At 40.9% G+C, this 24076-nt stretch overlaps 1 protein-coding gene across 2 annotated transcripts in view; it reads left to right on the forward strand.

Moving 5' to 3' along the window:
* MAGI3 (membrane associated guanylate kinase, WW and PDZ domain containing 3) overlaps positions 1-24076 on the forward strand; it is a 2524824-nt gene that overhangs the window by 2108516 nt on the left and 392232 nt on the right. For both annotated transcript variants that reach the window (XM_044076986.1, XM_044076987.1), the window contains exons 18-19: positions 8944-9043; positions 9931-10015. In XM_044076986.1, the coding sequence (XP_043932921.1) occupies positions 8944-9043; positions 9931-10015 (185 nt within the window). The remainder of the gene's footprint in view (positions 1-8943; positions 9044-9930; positions 10016-24076) is intronic.

Below are 24076 nucleotides of genomic sequence, written 5' to 3' on the forward strand. Positions count from 1 at the left end.
ATATCATTATCATCAGAGGATGTGTCAGAAGTAAATGCATTTTTCCAAAACTTTGCTTGGGAGGTGGGTTCCACCTGTCTTCTTCCCCATCAGTATTTGTCAGAAATTATGTAATTAACCTCTTAAACTTCTTGTCTACCTGTTTTCTCGCAGAAACATGCTTCTGCTTTGGACAGAACTGTTTACCCTTGTTTGCTGTTCTTAACACTTGGCCAGAGTTAGAGGCAGTGTGTTGTCACTACTGTCACAATCTGGTGTTATAAACAGGTTAGTATAAGCAGATAAACTAGAAGTTACTTGGGAGCTTAAAGTATCAGGGGAAATAGCAGAGGGGCTTTCTTTGAATTCTCCCCCTTCTGCCTACACTCCCGGAGAGATAGGTCTGCCACTTAAAAAAGGTGGGTTAGCCTGCATAATTGGGGGGGGGTGTGCGCAGAGGGAATCAGGGGCCAGTCATTGTCAGAAGAGTTGAGCAGAGTTATCTTTAATTATCTGTTTTAAAGGATAAAGTCCCAAACTGCTTTGTGAATTGTCTACTGCCCATTTCTGTTATTTAAGCTGCCCGTAGCTGTTTTTAACTTTGCAGAATTAGAATTTAAACTCCTAATTACAGATTCCTTTCTTAGTCTTAGATCATTCTTGTCAGTTATTAAAAGCTGACCAACAAGGGGTAGGTACTTTTTCTCTTCTGTTTCTTTTTCAGACTTTCTAAAATAGCCATATCATCCTTCAGGGAACTGCAGTGTGAGACCACACTCATACAGTGACCCACTCTCATCCAAGAATGACTACACTATGCAATAATTGTTTAGCAATAATTGTTTAACAAAAACCTAACTGCAGATACTTCAAACTTTGCTGAAGGTGAAAAGAATATACTTGTGAGCTGATGCACCAGAAATGTACCAGACCAGACAGAAAACCTGTCAAGAATAGACCATGAAGGTGATTTCTGCTGCAGCAACTTTTAGACAGTTTGAAACCCAAGCCTTCATGGCACCAACTGTTAAGGTACACAGTAAAATTCACACAATGCAGTTCAGCAGAATAAAAAGATATCCTTTATCGTAATAGAACGTATGTAAGTGAGAGACTAAGCAATCAAGGTTTTGTCTCACCAGACAAAGAAACTACAGATATGTTTATACTGTAAAAGTTTCTGAGTGAATATTTTATTACCCGTCAGGCTGTAGCCGCTGACCTTAGGACTAAGCACTTCTATGTTATTTTGCTTGCTGAGAAACTGCAGGCCCCTTTTCTAAGCTTTCCTTTAATAAGCATAAGTTAAGAACTTTCTGGGAATGCCAAGACAGGTCTATGCTGTCAAGATCCATTTTGAAATAAGATGGATTCTGCTGTCAAAGAAAAAGTAGTATACAAAACACTTAAAACATTTCTGTCTTCTCTCATTTCTCTCTTCTCAATGATGTCTATTCTAAGAACAAAGATAATTTCCTCATCTTAGCCAGGACTTTATAGCAGGCTGTAGCTCACTGTACTCGTGATACCTGGTGCAGTGTAATTAGTTTTGTATGCCCATGCTCCAAATGGTGTGCCGTCTTCTCAGGAGGTTGTACATGCATGGAAGGTCATGTGCACCTCCCATGACAACTATACCAGAGCTTTCAGCTGTCAGGTGCTTGGAAATAAGTCCATCCATAGTATCAGCAGACTAGCCCACTCCAGAGCTTGGGGCCTTTGAGTGTTAGAGAATAAGTCCATCTGTTGTGGGATCAGCAGACTAGCCCACTCCTTAAGATACAGCTCTCTCCTCCATCAGATAACAAATGGGCCAGTGGATTCTTGAAGTGATCATGGAACAAACAGGTCAAATAGGTGCAGGAGGGTAGCCACTAGGCTGATCTTGTGGACCTAAAAAGTTTATTAGCAACGATATTAAATTTTGCAATGGCAGATAAAATCTCATAAATGCAACTGGTCAAACCACTTCTCAAGCATGGGTAAATTCCATATGATAATTAGACCAGTAGCTGCATTTAAAACAAAAAAGTCAGCCTGTGCTGGTAGAGTACAGAGATAAAACCCTGACTACAGCCCAGGCTGCCACAATTTGAGTGACTGCTCAGACTCTTGTTAATGCATCCAGGAAGGCGGCAAGCATGCACACTCTGGGAATACTCGCGTTTTGATTCCCTGGTGGAGGCAAGAGGAAGCATCTGTATGGTGCTACCTAAAGAGGTGAGGAGAGTCTTACTCATATCAGCCCTTTACAGACGTGAGGGGTGGTTGAGCACTGGCACCCACTGCACACCCCACCCTTGCGGTGTCACCTGGTGTGTGCAAAGGCAGGGAAAAAGATAGGAAAAAACGCTTTCTCAGCAGCAGTTTGATGCTGCCCCAGGATTCCTTGTTCTGTAATCAGAGCAAATTCGGGGGTGGTGGGATGGATTGACAATCAAGGAGTTACAAAAAGGAGCTAGTGATCAGCTGTGAGACAGCCACAACTATCTCAAAGAAAACATACTAACCATTTTCTTTTTGTAGCTTTGTGGCTGTCACTTTGATTATCAAAAAGAAGTCTATAATACTACATAAAACAAAAGTGCCCCTAACCTGCATATTTTCCACACCCGCACACCATCATTCCTCACAGCATCAGTACTCTCAATGACTACTTAAAAATATTATTACTCTAGCAGCTACAAAACAACAGTATAGATTACTGATATCAAAAGGAGGGAGTGTCTCTCCTGGCAATAGACATGTTCCAGTCTTTCCCTTCTTGTTACTGCCTTGATGTAAGCAGCACTCACAAAAACTAAAACAATTGTTGTATAAAAAATATCATTTAATGAAAAGCCTACACTGAAGGTTGAAGGGTTTTATTATATCTGTAGCTAAATCTCTTTATGTTCCTGACTTACCCTTCACCTTACAAGCATAACATAAATATATTTCACATAAAAATAAAATACATCATGTCTAGGGATTTTTGTTGCACCATTAAATATAAACCTATTTTATATACATTAAATATATACAAACCTAATATGATAACAGGGCGTCAGTACATCATAGACTTGCTCAGTACTGTACTACAATCAGCAAATAATAAAATGGGTATAAAATAGATGAGATAAGGCAAACTGAATTTAAACAACAAAAGACAGCTTTTTAAAATGTTGTTGCTTATTAATGTGGTTCTCAGTTTTTTCTTCTCAGCTGGGATCTCTACTTTGAGAAGGTAGCATGCCTTCCTCAAGTCCATGGTAAAATGTTGCCAGGTTCTCCAGTTTCCTCATGCATCTCAAAGTCATTCTGTGACTGAACTGATGATCCCCTAAATTGCTTATAGATGTCTATGATGCATGTGAGAGAGTGACTGTGTGTTCGATTGCAAACTTTGACAGACTGACATTTTACAGTGACCTTTAGGATAGGCTGTGGCTCCCCATGGCCCTGAATTGAATAAAGCAGGTATTGGCAAATGAACATGGATGCTTATTTACTTATAAATGAGTCAGGGTATTGTAGTATTGCACAGAAAAATCAGTAAGGAATAAAAATACAGTACAAAATTAAAAAAAAAAGGAAACTGCCAGCTGTGGTAAAATAGCCTTATACCTTTGCATGTAGGTTACTCAAGGATTTACGTAATGTTTGGTCACCTGGACTTTACCATCACCACCAAACTACTCCAGGCATGAGTAAATTCCTGCAAAACCTACAATAAAACATGTATTGGTGCAATAATGTCCTGCTGCCAATGTGAAATTTGATCCTGTTCCTTTTAGTTTGAACACTGAAAGGAATGTGGACTCCATCTGATGCTAGAGAGCTGTAAGGACCCAACCACCATAACTACAGAAGCTGCACACATGGCCTGTTTTGAAGAAATCAACTGATGACACACAGACAACTCCATCCAGAGCTGTTGAGTCACATCTGACTACAGTATTGGCCCAATCAACATCTTAAGCAAGTAGGGGAAGTTGGGGAACACAAGTAGCTTGCCAGGCCTATCTTCCATATCTCACATACATATAGACAGAATTTATAGTCAACAGTCCACACACTATATGTGTTTGGGATGTGGGAGGAAGCCAAAGTACTTGGATAAGCCCACAAACACAGAGAGTACTTGCAGACTCTGAATAGAAACTGAACTAGGGTTGCCAACTTTTCATGTCAAAAATTCTGGACATGTATGTGAAAGCAAAATGCTTGTAATTTTAGTACCCCCCCCCCCCCCCCAGCCATTCCAGTGTCCCATTACTTGGCTATCTCTCCATTTCTCTGTTCAAAACTCTGTGAGCATACTGTTTTCTACTTTACTTCTACAATGATTACACATATTTGGATTTAATTTAAAACTTTTATTTCAAATTTTATAGCACAAACACTGATAGACATTTGCTAAACAAAGTAATACAGTCTGTCAGTGAAAACAGACATAGCTTTAAAACGTCTCTGTCTTTGAAACTCGCATTCACTTCAACAGCATTGAAACCTACAGTCAGAGAAAATGCACCTGGTCAGTGGTGGATTAAGTTTACCTTTGGGCTTTTTCAAATCATAGGTCTTTTGGACACCTTTTTAGGGCCATGCAACAGTTCTTAGATTCACCTTCCTGATTGTATTAAATTATAATACATAATAATAATTAAATTATATATCTTGTTTAATGCAGAACCACTTGTTAGACCATGTGTTATAAACATTTTTCCAGCAAGCATTGAAACAAAACGTATAAACCAATAATGACAGAACTGCCCAGTTCAGAACATTTCAACCATAAAAGGCCAGTTAAACGTTTGTCATTAAAATCCACCAATATCAGTCCATATGCACAATCTCAGCAGAAGTAAAAGCCATCTAAATAATTCCACATTAAAGAAATCTGTAACTAATGAAAAGGTTGCTGCTAGCAAACAAGTTTATATTTCAGTGTTTCATCTACAAATCAGTGCATGCTGCCCTTGAAGAACTGATTGCCTTTGCTACATTAAAAAAGATGGTAAGCTGGTAATATTGCAATAGGGAATGGATGGCAAACTGAAAACAGGTTCATAGTTACTAGGCATTTCAGCCAAAGGAGGACATATTCAAGTCTGCAGCACCCAATCCTCTTAAAATACAACACAGTATGAACAATCCTTCTGTATACTGTGAGAGTAGAACCCACAGCCTTCTAGATCAACATACAAGTATGCTACCTGTTCTGCTACTAACACTGCTTTAAAGTTCTAAACCACAATAGTGATACCATTTGCTAAACAAAACAGTTGCACATTGTAAACAGACATAGCATGAGCAGCAGTAATCTTCTCTTCCCTTGAAGCTCACAATTCCTTGAAAATGTACTTGAAACTAAATTCCTTGAAAAATGCACCTGAAACTCAGTTCCTTGAAAAACACAGCTTGGTAGTTGGGGTAGAAGATTCAGGCTCATGTTTCTTGTAGCTAAGGCACAGGGCTTGAGCCTAAGCAAATTAGTAACTACCTGCTAAACCTCATGAGGTCATTTCACTCTCTCACACATATACTTCAAACTCATTGCAAGAAATCTGGGCAAAGCCTAAAATAAATAGGGACAGGTTATAAATATTGCTGTCATGAACTTATAAAATGTCTAGAATAACAGGATTTGTGTTAGTAGGCATTTTTCTAAAGGATATGAAGTCTAAAACTGAAATGTATGTCATTATTTAGCAACTTCAATCCTTTTTATAAGGAACAGACAAAAATATGGGGCAAAAAACCTGGACATTCCACAAAAACCTGGACAGTTGAGGAGGATGCTACCTACTTTTTACAGACACACACACCCCTCAGTAAAGCTCCAGCAAGGTTGCTAATCGATTCAGTTCTGTAATCACTTCAAATCAGAGCAAATGTATTATTGTATTCTTTTGCAAAAAAAAAAAAAATGGAAAGGGCAGTCTTCAACTGAAATCAGTATATAAAACGTAGTTGCAGGGCATGTATTTACCATACAGAACTGGCTTCTGAAATGCCAAATTCTAACAACTGACATTGAAGTGCTGAAGGCTTAAGACATACTATGCATAGCAAATATCTATCATTTGGGAGATTTTGTGTGAATGGAACCCATGCATTTTAGCTCAGCAGATTTCTACATATCAGTAATAAGTCAATTATTTAAAAGCAACTGTAACACTGAAACAGAACAACACAGTCAGGCACACAAGAGTTCTATCAAAAATGCCATAAAATGGAGCTAAGCTGGATGTTAAGATGAAATATGCAAACAGCTTTGTATTTACAGACATCTTTTGTGGTGATGAAACTGTGGAGGCCTGGATTTCTTCCACTGTTTGTCTCCAAATGGTGTACCACAGGTAGGGCTTTGGTTTGTGCAACAATCTGGACCAAAGTTGGATGCACCTGAGCCTTCTTTAGCCAGTACTGTCATACCTTTGTGAACCAGTGATGTCTCAACCATTACTTGCTCACCTCGCCCACATTCCTTTACCAGCACATTCATGAGCCTTTCTGTCTTGCTATGCTTATGCCTTCTTCTAGAGAATCCCTTAAACAACTTATCTTTCTTATAGCTGCAGGAAGGTTCTACTACTAATGAAGGGGGTGAAGACCCTTTTCCATGAACTAACAACATTTTGTGCTCAGCAAAAGCCTGTGATTTGTCACTCTCCTATTTAGAGTTTTCTTATTAAAAGCTGAAGTACTCATCCCACTATGTTGTGATTCTCTCCCAGACAAAATAAATACTGCACATCATAATCCTTTAGTGAACTCTGTCTCCTTCAAGTACACTCGTTGGTGACTTTTTCTATCATTGTCATAGGCCACTGAAAAAAGGAGCCTAGTTGGGCACAGAACAATTACAAGCTAAATACACTAACAATAGCATGGTAAGTGCCAAGATACTGTATTTCTCTGTCATGCAGCTCTGGTCAAAACCAAATTATGCTCTTGAATGAGAATGGCAAAGTCTCACTGATGATTGCACAATTAAGCCTGCTTTTAAGGCTGAACATCTAACTGATATTCACGATGTATGAAGGTAACCCTATGATCCCAGTGCCAGTCAAGGCAAATCTGGCTGCACTTGAAGCCTGTCCATCTGAAATGCACCTGCAGAAAATATCCTCAGTGTAAAGCACAAACTGCAGAAAATATCATTATGATGAACACACCCTGTTTCACTTGATGATTTCTTTCAGACTCTTAAAACTTCACATAGCACACTAGGTCAACACTGAAATTTCTAGCAATAGCCCACTTCCATTCCACCACTGGTTACAACTGAATAAGATCCATCTATCTATGTTAAAAACAAACAATTAAAAACAAATAATTAAAACAAGTTAGCAGTCTCACTTCATTTACCCTGTACCTTAGCCTGTGGACCTGAAGCAGGTTCTGAAAATGAATGAATATATATAAATAAACTGAAAGACAGACAAAAGTATTGCTATTGCCTACAGCTAATGATTTCATGTGTGCCAGTTTGTACTGAAAGAGTAAGCGCTAGTGTAAGTCTCAGCACTGAGGTAAACTGCTGATTAGTTGACTAGAAGTGGTCTTTCCAGGAAAAGGTAAGATGCCAATATTTATCTCTGACTTAAGTTAAAAGTGCTTTGCCTCAGTAAAAAGACTGTCAGAAGTGAACATGCAAGTATTTTTATTGAGCAGAAACAACAAGCAGGTTATTTATTAATGACATACTGTGAATCATTGTGTGTACTTCTCTTGCCAAGACAGAAGTCACTGATGATGGCTATCAAGTCATTTTAAATTACTGTACACAGACCCACCTACCTCTCACAATTGTCTGGTCCACTGCACACAGTCCAAAAGTCTTCTAATTCAAATTCCGCAGACGTGAAAGACAGATGTGAAAACAGTCACACAAAAGCTGTTTTCACCTTCTGCACCTGTGTGACCAGATGCAAAGGGGAGGGGGGTTCTTAAAGAAGAACGCCCCCAAAAAAAAGTATTTTTTTTTAAACTAAAAGAAAACATGCACTACAGGCAGTTTCTGTTTGTCTGGACAGTGTCCCTTAATTCTAGACAGTCCAGAAGAATTCTGGGTGGTTGGCAACCCTAGAACCCCCCCCCCCCCCCCAGCCAAGAACCAACTGGAGAATCTCTTGCTGTGAAGCAAAAACTGCTACTCATAGCATCTCTATTCCACCTAGAGGAACAGGGTCTATATCAGCTTACCAAAATCTGATAACATCGAACGGTAGTTGATCGACCACAATAGGGCAAACAACCAAAATAGTGAAGACGTGGAACAGTGATTTTTTTCACAGGGAAAAAAATTGCTGTGCCGCAAAAAAAAAAAACACAACTTAAAGTGGGGGAGCTTTGCCCCCCCCCCCACCCCCCTACTTAAATAAACCAACTCCAAGATCACACCACAGTGGAGGAAATGGCAAACTCATGACAACGGCCCAGCGATTTTTTTTCCCAATGGGAAAAAAATCGCTGTTCATTGTCTTCGCTATTTTGGTAGCTCGACTTTTAGAGGTCGATCAACTAGCATTCAATGTTATCAGCTTTCGATAAGCTGATATAGACTCGAGGCACGTACTACCATCTTGTAAAAATCACAGTTTCACATCCAGTATTTTAAGAACTAGACAGCGTATAGCCTATGTGGGACATTTCTGAAACAAAACACTGCACTTCCTTGAGCTGTTTTTACCTTCTGTATCTTCTGGTCGAAAGAAAAGCATAGGGGACCTCATCATATATCATGCAATAGGAAATGTTTTAAGTAATGAGTTCTTGAAAATGTTGATCATCTACTCAAGCTTGCTGATGCTGTTTTGTGTAGTATACGTGATGATTATTGAACTGTCAAACTTTATTTCTTTAGAACCATTTTTACTGGCACTACAGAAATCCTAAGCAAAATATTCTTCTAAATTATTGTTTGAACACAAAAACGGGTTATTTTTAATGGTAGTGTATATTTGTGTCTTCTAGAACATCAGGGCCCTCCTTCAGGCACCAACTCTGCCAGACAGAGTCCTGCTCCACAACACAGACCACTGGGGCACAAAGCAAGCTATGGAACCTTAGACAGGTAAGAATTAACACTTTTTGAACAGATAAAACTTGATGCATATCTTTTTTCCACTGTCAACATGGATTATTTGGCACTGAAACAAAAGGTGAAGACAAAGGACCACTTGACTCTCTTAATTCTGCAAATTCCTCAACCTACTGGTTGAACTTCAGGTACTAAAACACTAAGATAATTCTTCCTACTATTAGTTAAAGACACATTGTGAATGCACCTGCACTCTGTAATATCTTCACAGTTGTTGACTTCTGCTAAGAAAAATGGTTTTATGTGACTGCAACCCTTTTTCTAAAAAAAAATAAATAATAAAAAATAATAAAAGAAAATGTTATATTACCTCTCCATAATTTCAGACTGTGCTCCTGGCTTGTTCCATTCTATAATCTGTCATACTCCTACTCCTTACTCAAAACTGTACCTAATAATCAACTTTAAACTCTCTTATATACAGTGTGTGACAGGTAGTGATTGGTTGCATAAGGGATAGTCCTAGAACTTATTAACTGACCATTAGGCTGGTGCCTATATATGCAAAAAGTATCTGCTGCAAGAGATTTGCCTTCCAGTTAGTCAGTCTTGTCCAACCGTGGCAACTCTCAGGCACATGGGATTCATATCTGAACCCTAAATGCTAGTACTGCACACAAGTGACATGCCTCTGTACTACTGGACAAGAATGAAGCAAGCAGAATAACTGAAGAAGCCACTTTGTTTTGCAACCTAAAAAGGCAGACTGTGTTAAGTGTTATGTGCTGAAGGCTTAAAGTTTTGCATTCTCATCCTCTAATCTTAGGTATTGAGACAAAAACCAATTAGTTCATGTTTACATATGAACTATATGTATTGTAAATCTATCTTCCATTTTTAACCTCTTTTGTTTCCCTCAGGTATGGGTTAGATGGAGAAGATCAGAAAGAAGACCTTTTTCCTGGTTACCGCTACCCTCGGACAGACTATAAACAATTTCCACAGGTATGCTCCTGCTGTAGTTATTGGGATGAAACATTTTCTTTATACACAGTAAATAAGGTGGTAACATGCTTTTCTCTGTTTACTAAATTCCATGAAGCAGTGTAAACAAAAATAATAGTTGGGCAGTTTTTTAAAGCCATCATTTTGTTTGACAGTAACTATTTTAAGGTGTGACATTCTCAAAGGTATTCAATACAGAATGTGAAATTTTCCTTATCATAGTGTGTACAAGGGCTTTACACATTGTAACTTCCTCATCAGAAGTGAAAAACTAAATATTGTCTATGAAAAGACCATTGCACTGCTAGAGTCCATTGAAGAATTGTCATATGAAGATGAGTAGTGGGTAGTAAAGTTATTGCACCAGCCATCTTTCCTAGAGCTTTGAGTATTAATCTTGCTGGGGGAGAAGAATGAGAGAGAACTTGACATGATTTCAGAGTAAGAATTCTGTTTTGAGGCAGAAGATCTAGGCAGTTGACTGTCTAGATTAGCCCCTATAAACTTCAAGGCTTGAACTGGATGAGGTTTGGACTTTACCAGATTTATTGAAATCCTCAGAGACTGAGATAGAAGTAAAAGTTAATCTCTGATCTTTTCCAGAAGATGCCTGATCGATGCAGTTAGGAGCCAGTCATCTAAATATGGAAACCGTCCGAATCAGCGCAGTCTTAGATGAGCTGCTAACACTGCTATGCATTTGGTGAACACCCTGGAGGCTGTGGTGAGACCAAAGGGCAGGCCTTTGAACTGATAGTGACTGGCTCCTAGCCGGAAGCATAGATTTCTTCAGGAGCTTCTGTTCATTTTTACATGATAGTACATGTCCTGAAGATCTAGAGAGCACATCCAGTCATCCTTCTGAAGGTAAGGCAGAATGGACTGAGCCATGACTATCTAGAACTTGGAATTCTTTATAAACTAGTTCAAATAACTGAGATACAAAATGGGTCTCAGGCCCCTGTTTTCTTTGGCACTAAAAAGAACTTTGAGTAAATTTGGTATCCTCTTTAGTCTGGGGGAACCTCATAGATGACTATTTTGTCCAGCAGCTTTTGAATTTCTAGAGCTGCTTATTCCTTCTGATTGGGTGAAACATTAGGGAGACTTTTTTTCTTCTGTGGAGGTACTTGGGAAAAGGGAATGAAGTATCCTCTGGATATGATACTTTGCACCCAAGAATCTTGTGTGATGGCTGCCCAAGCTTTTAGATGCAAGGATAAGCATCCCCAGACGGCCTCCAGAGAGGAACAGTCAAGTAACCTTTCAGGAGCACTGAAAAGGCCTCTCCGAGAAAGAATCTTGAGGACCTTGATTCTGCAGACCCCCTCTGCCATGAGGGTGGCATCTGCCATTGTAGTTATTTCCCCCTCTGCCTCTGGGGGAAAAATCTCCATGCAATTCTTGTAAAGGCCCTAGGGATTTTCTGAACCAAGCTTTCTTACCACCGCGCTGATTCCTGGAAAAGGTTATGTGCAGGGTAGAAAAACTGATTCTCACTGTGGGAGAGCATCTTTAACTCTTGGTCCAGATAAGAATGGTCCATCAAAGGGAGCATTGATGAATGTTGCTTTAAAGGGCTCTGTGAAATCGCACAACCACATCCAGGCATGTCTCCAAATGGCTATACCTGAACCAGCAGCTCATGAGGAACTTTCAGCTGCATGTGAGATTAACCTCATAGATGCATTAGTAATGGATTGTAGGGTGGCCAGTCATGAGGAAAAGGACTTCTGCTCCTGTACAGACACGGACCCTGGGGGAATGCTAGTGTGTTCCTTGATTAAGTCCCTCTGTGACCTCATGAAATGTGCAAATAATTCAGCAACTGTAAAGCAAAGGTCCCTGATGCATACAGGTGCTTCCCAAACCTGTCCAATGCCATAGATTCCCTTATAGGGGGATGGACAGAGGAGCTCTGCTTAGCCAACTCCTTAGTAGCTGCCACAACGACCATGGCATTGACAGGAACACCATTTATCCAGTGTATCCTATCTGAGGGGACACTAAGAATCTTGTCTGGGCACTTAGGGATCAGTTCTATGGAGTCCGGTTCCTTCCAAGCTCTGTGGGAGACTAAGTCTATCAGCTCATCTGCAGGCAGAGTAACCAAACATGTAGATGATCTAGACCCAAAGACTTCCATGAACATTGGTTCCACCTGGGAAGGGGGTTGGGCAGACCCAACCACCTTTTGGCAAAGGATCTCGCCGAATGAGACATCCTCAGGTGGAGATCTAGGGGACCCTTCCCCTTCTTCTAAATCAGTGTCATCTGTGAGAGATTCCTGTGGGGAATCCAGGTGCCTCCTCTTGTGATGACCTCTTCCGAGGGACCTCCTCAGTGGGGTGCTCTGGGAAAGTGTCGGAAGAGATGGGAACTTCCCTGGTGGAAACTGCTTGGAAGCTCATCTAGGCTGGCTGTCTCTGAGGTGTAGGATGAGAGAATTCAGACAAAGGATCCAAAGGAGGTTGGGGGCACAGATCCAAACAAGGAGGAGTTGAAGTCTTTCTAGGTAGAGACAGTACCCTCTCCACCACCTCAAAAGCGAAGGACCCAGGAGATGCCAAGGGCAATCCCACCAGAGCCAAAATTCTCAGATCAGACAGCCCCTGTGGCTGTCGAATCATTGGATCTGAAGGGGATTTGGAGCCATGCTGTCCAGTGCCAAAGCTCCTAGTGGAAGAGATGACTCCGAAAACTTCACCAAACAAAGGTCAGTCCCTCAGATCCATCATTGATGCTTTGGCTCAGAGAGCCATCATCCTCCAACAGGAATGGAGCCAATCAGGTCAGGGGCAGTCGTTGGAGTCAAGAATGCTATGACCTTTGGATCTGCTGGTTCAGCTCTCAGGACTTTCAGATCCAAGGACTCCAAAATAGCAGGTTGGATCAGAGAAGGAGTATGTACAGGTTGGAAAGTAGACTTAAGGCTCACAGATCTGGTGGGAGACTCCAGAACTTCCATCTGGATCTGTGTTCTGAGAAACTTCCTCATCATCCTGTCCACCTCTGATTCAGAAAGGCTCTGGGAGGACCTAAAAGAAGAGGAAGTAGATGGTGGCCTTGACAACTTTTTTCAGGTCCCTTGGAAGAAAGGAGGTCTCAATGTAGGAGATACTGGCTCTGGGGAAAATCTCGGTGAACAGAGCCAAGGAGACTTAGTACCTATAGGTTTTAGATCTGAGGTCTTGGCTACCTTTGCAGGATGCTGAGAGAAAGGTACTGACTGAGGCGACTTAGATGAAGTGCATTTCCTATGGTCTTTAACCTCTTTCAATTTCTGAGAGGGAGTTTGAGCCCCTGATGAAGATGCATCAGAAAAAAGAGCAGAAGCTGGAAGAAAGTCCTTTGAGTATCAGTTTGTTCCTGCAGTCACTGATCGCCCTGGCATTCAAGGCCACACAGAGCAGGACTTGTCCAGATGTGCCGGCCTAAACAGTAAACACACTCCCTGTGGGCATCAGAGTTTGAGATCTTGTGCCTACAGGAAGTGCACTTTTTAAATCCAGTAACATTATCAGGCATACTAAAAAACAAAAGATATAAATGACAAGAATACAGCTAAATAAACTGAATAATCCAATAACAACTCCAACAGACAGGAATTGTTTATGAATGTATATATGTGTGTGTATGTGTGTGTATATATATACATATATATATATATATATATATATATATATATATATATATATATACACAACACACACATATTTTTTTTTTTTTTTTTTTTTTTAAGAAAAGAAGGGCTGCCAACTATGGTAGTTAAAGAATACCTCAAAAAAGAGGTAGAGAAGGAAACAAATGGCTACAAACTATGGTAGTCAGAGAATACCTCAAAATGAGGTAGAAAAGGAAAAGATTATCAGTTATGGTATAAAGTTTACCTTACGAAAGGAAGGTAAGGGAGATAGTACACACTTGAAAAGAGAAACGGTTATAAAAAAATTCAAAGGTTTGACCATAAACTCATGAAAAAAAACAAACTCAAGAAGTCACAATTCCATTCAGTCTTGAGTGGCAAATGAGATCTGAGCTAAAATAGTCATCAGGGGCATTGTGGGTAAGGGAGGAGCTTGAGCGTCGGATCCTAGAATGTAAAAGAGAATCGCAAAATCAGATCTGAACCCATTAGTTGAGGAACGAATGAGAATGACATCATCAGCTCTAAAGCGAAGTCAAAAGTATAATTCAGCTTCTTAGCTGTGGTTTACTCTCTGCTGCTGATCTTCCCCATTAGCATAAATACAGTGGAAATGAAATGTTGCAGGTTAACTTCGCACTTTAATCTGCAGTCTGGAGTCTCTGAATCCATACACTGCAGTGGAATAACAATATCAAATTTGGTCTTTGACTTGCATTCAAAATGTCCTTTTGTTGTAGCCAGAACTTGCCTTTCTTCTAAGCTGCCCAGTAGCAGTACAAGCACAGATTTAATCGGCTTTTTTCGAAGGCCACACTTCCCACTGTTTGTTCAAATCTACTGTTAACAAATAAATGTATTCTAATTACTGAAATCCATGTAATGATGCTGCACATGACTAGCAGCTATAAGTCCAATGTAAGTGATATCTGCTGTGAGCATCAGCTGATACAAATGATTCTCCTTCATGAACATAGTACTGTCATGTGGCATACAGAAAAATCAAGATTCAGGTCCCAAAACAAATGCAGCTTCTATATTAAGTTGCGTAATTCTGCATACTGTTATCCTGTCATACAGTTTGTCATCTTGCTAAGACTGCAGAGAGCATGCACCAACATACACTCAACATGAGACTGGATGAGTGCTTCTGGATCTGCTGATTTTCAAGAAAGGATGTAATTGGTATGGTAATCAAGAAAGTTGTCTTTCTTTGGAGATGATATTGTTTTGTACCCTATAAATCCAGAAAAGGACATCTCAGAGTTGTGGAACATTTTGACACAGTTTCAGATATTTTCAGGATATATAATTGATAAAGATAAAACAAGGGTTTTAGCTATAAATAATGTATGCAGACAAAAATTGATTCAGTATTACCCACACAATAAGATGAAGTATTTAAGAGCGTGGATTAAAAAGGATTCTGTTATGGCAGCTAAGGATATGTGGAGAGGCATTAAACAAAAGATAATGCAAAATCTGGCAATCTGGAAGCTCTTGTTTATGGACATGGATAGTAAGATACAAGCAGTGAAAATAGTTTTAGTCCCTTTACTTTTATATATGAGTCAGACATATTTTTCTCAACCAGAGGAGAAGTTATGGGCAATAATTAATAAGGAGTTTAGGGAATTTATCTGGGAGGGGAAGAAGAGGGCAAGAGTCAAGTGGGATGCATTGATTCTTCCAGTAGAACAAGGTGGTTTAGGATTACCTGATTTGAAGGGATATTTTAAAGCTACACAGTTAGGGCTCATGTACATAACTCAAGCAGAAGGTTATAATTTAAAATGGACACTTAAGCTTGGTAAACAGTTTTTTATTAACACTATATTTATAATGTGAAAGACTATTTTATATGACATGTACTGCAAGGGGTTAATTAAGGAGGATATTTAAGGAAGTGATGTGGAAGGCATTATTTGTCTGATGAAGTCTCTGTAGTGAGACGAAAGTGCTCATGTTATTTTATTGGATTTTTATATTTTAATAAATTCTTGAAGCTGTTTAGTTGCGACTGGAGTCCTTTCAAAATGTATTTCTTTTCAGTCAAAATGGAAAAGGATGATGATGAAGCGAGGGGGGATGTTCAAGAAATAGAGATAGTGGGAGTTTGGATGTAGATCCTTAAAGAAAATAACCATACAGACTATTATATTCATAAATCAGAAGAACGTATTCTCAAAACTAAGCCAACATGAGAATGGAGAAAGGAGATCTTGCCCAGTAGGGATGACTGCAAATAGGGCTGTAGAAAATAGGGAAGAGGGGGCTGGAATTTACTGGATAAAATACCTTTATTGGGAGCAAATAACTAGAAAGGGAAAGGTACTACAGTGAGACGAATCCAAGAAGACATTTAGACGGCAGGCTAGAGACTGCCTTCCCTACCAGGAACTGATATCAGAATATAGACAGAGAAATGGCTAGGGGAATCTTAAGTGAAGGACTTGCTCTGGTAGAGTGTTTAGTTAGATCTAGAACAGAAGCTGCTGTTAAAAAGGGGTAATTGGTACAGCATGTAAAATATTGCAAGCTAACTAGAAGAATAAATCAGGAGAGTTAGAAAAGATTGTGAAGAGAGACTGGAAAAGCAGTTTACAAGAGGGGGACATATCTGAGGCTCCTAAGTATGCAACAACATCCAGACAGTTTAGGATCTTTGCTTAGAAGTGTTTGCAGTAGGTATTTTTATGCCCCAAGCAGACTTTAAAGAACTTTTTCTTGAGTAAATAGCAAATGTTGGAGGTGTAATGGAGAAAGAAATAGGTAACTGGGAACATATGTTTTGGGAGTTTAATGAGTTGGCAGATTTAAAAAAATTCCCTACAGAGTACTCTGTCAGAAATATTAGGTGAGTAAGTGGCTGTAACTAAGGAAATTATTCTTTTGAGCTGGGACACAGGCTCTGAGTTGCCTAGACATAAGCCCTTATTAACATTAATTCTGTTGGCTGCCAAAAAGCAATTAGTAGAAAATGGAAGTCAAAAGTTTAAACCAACTGTATTTGAAGTATTGAATATTTTAAAAGAACTGAACTGGAAGAGGGTTCTTTAGAAAAGGGAAAGCAGTTTTTAGTACTTAATAAATAAGCACTTATCCAGGCATGTCTAAGGGTCAGCTCCCAGTGATTTCTCCTGTCTACCTGATGAATCTGGGCATCTTGGGGCAATGCAGCAATTGCCTCATGTACACAGACAACCCTCTCCTCCTACTACCCAACACTACAACCTGTGAGAGATGCACTTATATAGCCAAACTGGAAGCAAAGCTCTCTTCACCCAAGACTGGACTAGACAGTCAAGAGGAGAAGGTAAACACTAGCACCACACCACACTCATCACATAGTCCCTCAAAACCTACACCACCAAAACACACACATAGAAACACAAAACACACACCTACATTCGCGGAGGCTCTCAATAAATACCTGCCCAAGCATCAGGGACATCCAGAGCATAAACGCAAGCAAACCCCACCCCCCAACACAACCCAAATGACACATAGCCCACAAACTCAGTGTGCCACTCAACCACAGCCCATAAGGCATAACAACGTACCCAACACTCTAGTCATAGGTGACTCTGCAGTCAGGCACACTGATGTTCCACTCACTAGACTAAACAAGGAGAAAGTTACTGTCAGCTGCCTGTCAGGTGCCAGGATCTGCCACATAATGCATGCACTCAGGTCACTCCACAATAAGTACAAATATGACACTGTCATTGTCCATGTTGGTGTGAATGACCTGAGACATACCTCCCTGGACTACATGAAAAGAGACATGGAAGAGCTCTCCGATCTTGTATCCCAGGCAGGTATGACCCTAACCCTGAGTAGCATCCTGCCATCACCCAGAATGATACCACAGTACAAGGACAAAATGACTGACTTCAACAATTGGCTAAGCTTCTGGTGTCATTCTAAGGGGATCCAGTATTTGTCTGCTTGGGATGACATGATCGACCGTCCACAATGCTTTGCCAGAGATGGCCTGCACCTGTCGCCCTTAGGATTCCGGATACTGGCTAAGGCTCTTGCCACCCCTATAGTGCCTTTTTTAGGCAAGGTTCAAATGACAAATTCACCACCGTAACCGCAAGCAAAATCTGAGGGTAATGCTACTCAATGCTAGAAGTCTCCTCTAACTCTCAACCTAAGCACTTAAAAAGCATCCTACAGTCCAGCACTTGCTCAGACCTAATAGCAAGCACTAATATACCCGACACTTGATTGCCCAGCAGGGCAAGGCTCATTATTCACCCCTCACCAACCGAGCAACTAAGCAGCTCACCCTACTATTCAGGCATGACCAAAGGGCAGTTTCAGGTATACTCTTCAGTCCAGCTGGTGAACCTGGGTATCCTGAGGCAATGTTACAACTGCCTCATGTACACAGACAACCCTCTCCTCCTACCACAAAACATTAACATATGCGAGAGATGCAATCATGTAGCCAAATTGGAGGCTAAGCTCTCTCCACCCAAGACTGGAACACGCAGTCATGAGGAGAAGGTTAAGACTTGCACCACACCTCCAGCCTCACATAGACATACTAAACCAGAACTGGCAAAAAATACACTAAATCATACTCGGAGGCTCTAAATAAAAACCTGCAAAAGCATCATAGACATCCAAAGCAGACACCCAAAAAACCTGCACCTCCCGTCACAAACCAGACAACACATAAAACACAAATACAGTGTGTCGTACTATCACAGCCCTTAAGGCAAAATAACATACCTAATACAGTAGTAATAGGCGACTCTATAGTCAGGCACACTGACGTCCCACTCACTAGGCTGGACAAGAAGGTTACTGTTAGCTGCCTGTCGGGAGCCAGAATCTGCCACATAACACAAGCACTCAGGTCACTCCAGAACAAGTACAAATATGACTCTGTCATTGTTCATGTTGGTGTGAATGACCTGAGACGTACCTCCCTGTACTACATGAAAAGAGACATGGAAGAGCTCTCCGATCTTGTAGCCCAGGCAGGTATCACCCTAGCCCTGAGTAGTAGTCTGCCATTGCCCAGAATGATGCAAGGAAAAAATGATTGACTTCAACAATTGGCTAAGCTTCTGGTGTCATTCTAAGGGGATCCAGTATCTGTTTGCTTGGGATGACATGGTCGACAGAACACGATGCTTTGCCACAGATGGCCTGCACCTGTCGCCCCTAGGATTCCGGATACTGGCTAAGGCTCTTGCTGCCTCTATAGTGCCTTTTTTAGGCAGGGTTCAAATAACAAATTCACCACCATAACAGGAACTGACAAGCAAAAACTGAGGGTAATGCTACTCAAAGCTAGAAGTCTAAATCTCAAAATGCACTCACTCGAGGCACTCCTTAAAATGGAGAACATCGATATCTGTGCAGTGACTGTAGCCCAGGCAGGTATGACCCTGACCCTGAGTAGCATCCTGCCCTCACCAAGAATGATAACGCAGTATAAAGAAAAAATTATCAATTTCAACAATTGGCTAAGCTTCTGGTGTCATTCAAAGAGGATCCAGTGTCTGTCAGCCTGAGACGACATGCTCGACAAGTCTCATTGCTTTGCAAGAGACGGCTTGCACCTGTCACCCCTAGGCTTTCGAATACTGGCCAAGGCTCTTTCTGCCCCCATAGTGCTTTTTTTAGGCAAGGCTCAAAAGTCAAACCCACCTCCGTAAACAGCACAAATAAAAAAAATGAGGGTTATGCTACTCAATGCCAGGAGTTTAAATCTCAAAATGCACGTGCTCAAAGCACTCCTCAGTATGGAGAACGTCAACATCTGTGCAGTAACTGAAACCTGGTTCAAGGCTCCACAGAGCACCCCAGCACTACTGGGCTACAACTCATACCACACATTTCGGTGACAGAACATGGACCGAAACACAAAAGGAGGGGGTGTGTCCATATTCATCAAGGATACCTACACCTCCAGGTTAGTGGTGCAGCATGATACCTCTGAGATCATCCATGTGCAACTAACATCGGGCAAATCTGCAATGCAAATTGTGGCCTGCTACAGATCACCCTCCATGACCCAGGACCACCACTTCGCCTTTCTGGAGACACTGGAAAACATGAAGGTCCTACCGAACACCCTGATATTAGGCGATTTCCATTACCCTACCATTAACTGGGAAAACTACTCAAGTACAAACTCCCAGGTCCAGCGCTTCCTGGAATTTATCAACTCAAATGCCCTGGATCAGCTGGTAAACTCCCCTAGCAGAGGTGAAAACATATTGGACCTGGTCATCACCAACATGGGCGACAAGTGTTCCGCACCAGAAATCAACCCATCACTGGTTAGATCAGACCATAAACTAATCACTCTGGATGTCCACACCACACCACCACCCCCAACCAAGGAAACCACAGTTAAAAACTTTTCTATAGCAAACTTCACCTTACTTAAGCCAGAGGTGGTAAGTTTCACAGCCCCCACGCTAAAGGATAACAGTGTCCAAGATGGAGGAACCTTTACAAATGCAGTCTATGAGCACCTACAAGGATGCATGGATCGTGCCATCCCTAGCAAAACCAAGACTCACTCCCCTAAGAGAAGGAAACCAGTCTGGTGGACCCCTGCCATAAACAGGCTATACAATAGAAGGAGGAAACTAGTTCAGAAAAAAAGCAAATCCCAAGAAGGAAAGACATCCCTGATCAGTATTAACTAAGGTCCCTCATAAAATCATCCAAGGCTAACTTCGAATGAAAAATAGCGAAGGATTCAAAAGATAACCACAAAACCTCCTTTAACTATGCCAAGAATCTAAGTGGCAACTCACAGATATGCTCTGAGCTAGTGCAAAATAGCACAAAATAAACTGAAACTACTGATATTGCCAATATCCTGGCAGATAGGTACAGTGCAAACTTCACCCCCCTCTCACCCCCAAAAGGGCCCACAACAATACCAGAAAAGTGTAGTGTCCAGGAAATCACAGATGCACATGTGAAAACAGCCCTTTCAAAAGCCAAAAGCACAGCGTCAAAGGGGCCAGATGGTGTCCCAGGCTGCGTCTTGCACGAACAACAGAATGAACTAACCCCCCACCTAAACACACTGTTCAACCTCAGCCTCTCCACAGGCTACATGCCCATAGAATGGCGCACAGCAACGGTTATTCTGCTCCACAAAGGAGGGGCCACAACTGACCCTGGTAACTATCACCCCATAAGCCTGACTAGCCTGGTCTGCAAGGCTATGGAGCGCATCATCATAGAACTCATTAACAAAGACATTGGGAACCTCCAAACACTTGATCCAACCCAGTTCGGCTTTGTTAAGGGCAGATCATGCCTACTAAACCTGGTTGACTTCTTCGAGACAGTCAGCAAGGCCATAGATGAGGGTAAGGTGGTTCACACAGCCTACCTTGACCTCGCCAAGGCTTTTGACACCATTCCCCACTCGGGAATTATAGAAAAATTCACCAGCCTTGAACATATGTTCTTAATAGATTAGGTTCATAGATTAGTACTAAGCTAACTGCCCTTGCGAGTCATTTTAAGGCTAGCCAATTATCCCTTGTGAGACTCAAACCCTGAAACTCGTGTTTGTAAGGCAAGCACCTTAACCATTAGGCCACCCTCCCAACCCTACTGCAGTTTGTGTCTTTATTAAATCGTTGGTTTTCTTCTTATTGCTGTGGTGAGCCTCGTCTAGATCTTTTTTGGATACATATGCTCCATTAACTGAGAAACCTACACCACCACTAATATGAATGTGTAGCGATTCCTTGACTTCATTAATGCCAACTCCTTAGACCAACTAGTTCTAGTCCCAACTAGGAATATCAGAATGTTGTATATTGTTCTCATGAATATAGGCTACCCATTCTCAGTGCCTTCTGTTACTGCATCACTGGTCAAATCTGTTCACTATTTAGTAACATTCACTATTACGGTAAAACCAAATATTCTACAAAACGCTTCTGTCTTTAGAGACTAGTCTAAGGCAGACCTACACCATCTAACTCAGGATCAGATGACACATAAACTCCTTCCTCATCTCGATGACGTCGCACACATTGTCATGTTTGCAGATAATTTCTGTGCTCACCTAAAAAGGCACAAATAGTATAAACAAACTATACAATAAGAGTAACAAACGTTTAGCCCATATGTGTAATCTTAATACCTAATCATTTAGAGGAGAACTCAGAAAGAAAGATCAGTAAAGAATTCGAACAAAATCAAATCCTCCAAATGTAATTATGAACTGAAAATTACCACCCATGCTAAGAGAAAATATGTCAGAAACCTTAGAACTAATGTCCAGCATTGTACATAGCTAATGCATAAAATATACTCTTCACCAGAGGACATAGCCAACATACTGGCTGACAAATTTATCTCAAACTTGACTCTTCCATCTAGCTTTCCACAACAAATTAGCATACCCTTGCCACTCCCTCTGAATACTTTTGAGCAGGTCGTTCATGCTGTCACCAAGGCCAAAACCACTAGCTCCTCACCCAAGGCCAAAGACAGTAGCTTCATGGGTTTTGATAAAGTACCTGAATTTGTACTAGAGGTATCAAAAACTACCTACTGCTGACGCGGTGAACTTCAAACCTAAAACCCTTACCAACCTTGTCTGTAAAACAGTGGAGTGTGTCGTTGTGGAAAATATTAACATGTGTGTGCATATACGTGTTGGGTTGTTTGGTTCTTTTAAAGGCAGCTTTTGCTTCCTGAACTTGATGGACTTCTTTGAGCAGGTTGTTGTTGCATTAGATGCAGGCAACTTGCCTGCCTGGACCAGGCAAAGGCCTCTACCACCATTCTGCATTTTGAAATTATTGATAAGCTAATCAAACTAAATATAAACCCTTGGTGTTACCTCCTGAACAGTAAACCAGCCTACCAAGAGAATCTAGTCTTTTGGTGCTGATGGCACACACTCATCAAGAAGAGTAGTTACCAGTGGTGTCACCAATCATCGGTCCTAGTATCACTTCTATTTGGTACTTTTTTCATTGATCTCAAGGCAGACATTAAGGGGTTGTGGCTGACTAAGTTTGCAGATATCTACAAACTTGGAGGGGTCACACTTCTCCTCTGATTTCCAGATTTTCCAGGAAGGCCTAACACACACCAACATATTGTGCCTAGACCACGGCCTTAAACTTAATGCTGATAAATGCACATTGTGTCCTTCAGGAAACAGTGGCTTCCATTCATCTACAGTATAGGTGACACCTCTTTTAAAGTTGAGTCAGTCATCAGGGACCTTGGTACTTTTGTTGAAAATGAACTATTGTTGGACCACTATGCATCCACTGTCATTTGGAAATCCTTTTACCTGGCCAGACAGTTACAAGACGTACATCTTCAAACTCCTCTCTCATCAGGCCCATAATGAGTATAACGTCCCCTTTGTTATGTACTTGCTTAAGCATATGACTCAGTCTGAGAGACTCCAGCTTTTCCTCACTAAGACAATCAAGAGCACATCTTTCTTGTGCTAGTCTTATCATCGCAATTTGAGCTGTTTCGCACTTTCTCTTTCCTGTAGACTCTTCGAGAGGTGACTTATTTCTGGCCTACACAGCCACAAAGAATCCAGTCTGATGTGACATCCTGCACATCCACAAAAGAAACAACACTCTAAACACCCTCTCAATAGATATAACTTTTCAATTAAATAGAAATAGGACCCAGTTGACAGATAGATATCTCGCCCAGTGTCCCTCTTTTATGGAATAGACACAAAGTATTTTATTGCCTTTTGTTTACCAGGCAAGTCTTGACTGGGCATGTAAAACCCATTTTCAGTAGAGGCCGAGGGAGAAAAGTTCCATATGAATATAATTTTGTTGTTTACTGAAACATAATGATACAAGAATATGTAATGGTACAAAGTTTACAGTATAGTAAAGTTAAAAAGAAAAATCACTGAGATAAAATCCTAACAGACAATTGAGATTTTGTTAGCCGTTAAACCATTAGTGATGGTTGGTAATAAGTAGGATTAATGAAATACGAAATGTTTAGTGAAACTGGAGTGGGTCCATATATGAAATAAATAAGAAGGAATTGAAGAGAGGTAATCGAGGTTAAGAAGAAATGCGGGTGGTATAGAGGTGAGGATGAGATAGGGGTGTTAGTAGAGCCTAGTAATAGTAGGAGGCTTGGTGGAGAGGAAGTTTCTTGTGGGGGGAGGGCAAGTTGCTCAGAATGTGAGAATGAGCAAAGCCAGGAGGAGATTAGGTGTTTTAGTTTGTGTTTAAAACTCCGTGTACTGCTATCCTGTTTTAGTGGGATGGACATGAATTTCCATTTCCTAGTGACATAAGAAGAGTACAGAGTCCTCTGCTGTGTTCTGGGAGTTTGAAGAGGGTAGAAGGTTTTTGTTAGATGACCAAAGACCTTGTGGTGGGTAGTATTGCCTGAGAAGGCTT

The sequence above is a fragment of the Protopterus annectens genome, chromosome 7.part0 (assembly GCF_019279795.1).
Source record: "Protopterus annectens isolate FY-2018-M chromosome 7.part0, PAN1.0, whole genome shotgun sequence".
Lineage (NCBI taxonomy): Eukaryota > Metazoa > Chordata > Ceratodontiformes > Protopteridae > Protopterus > Protopterus annectens.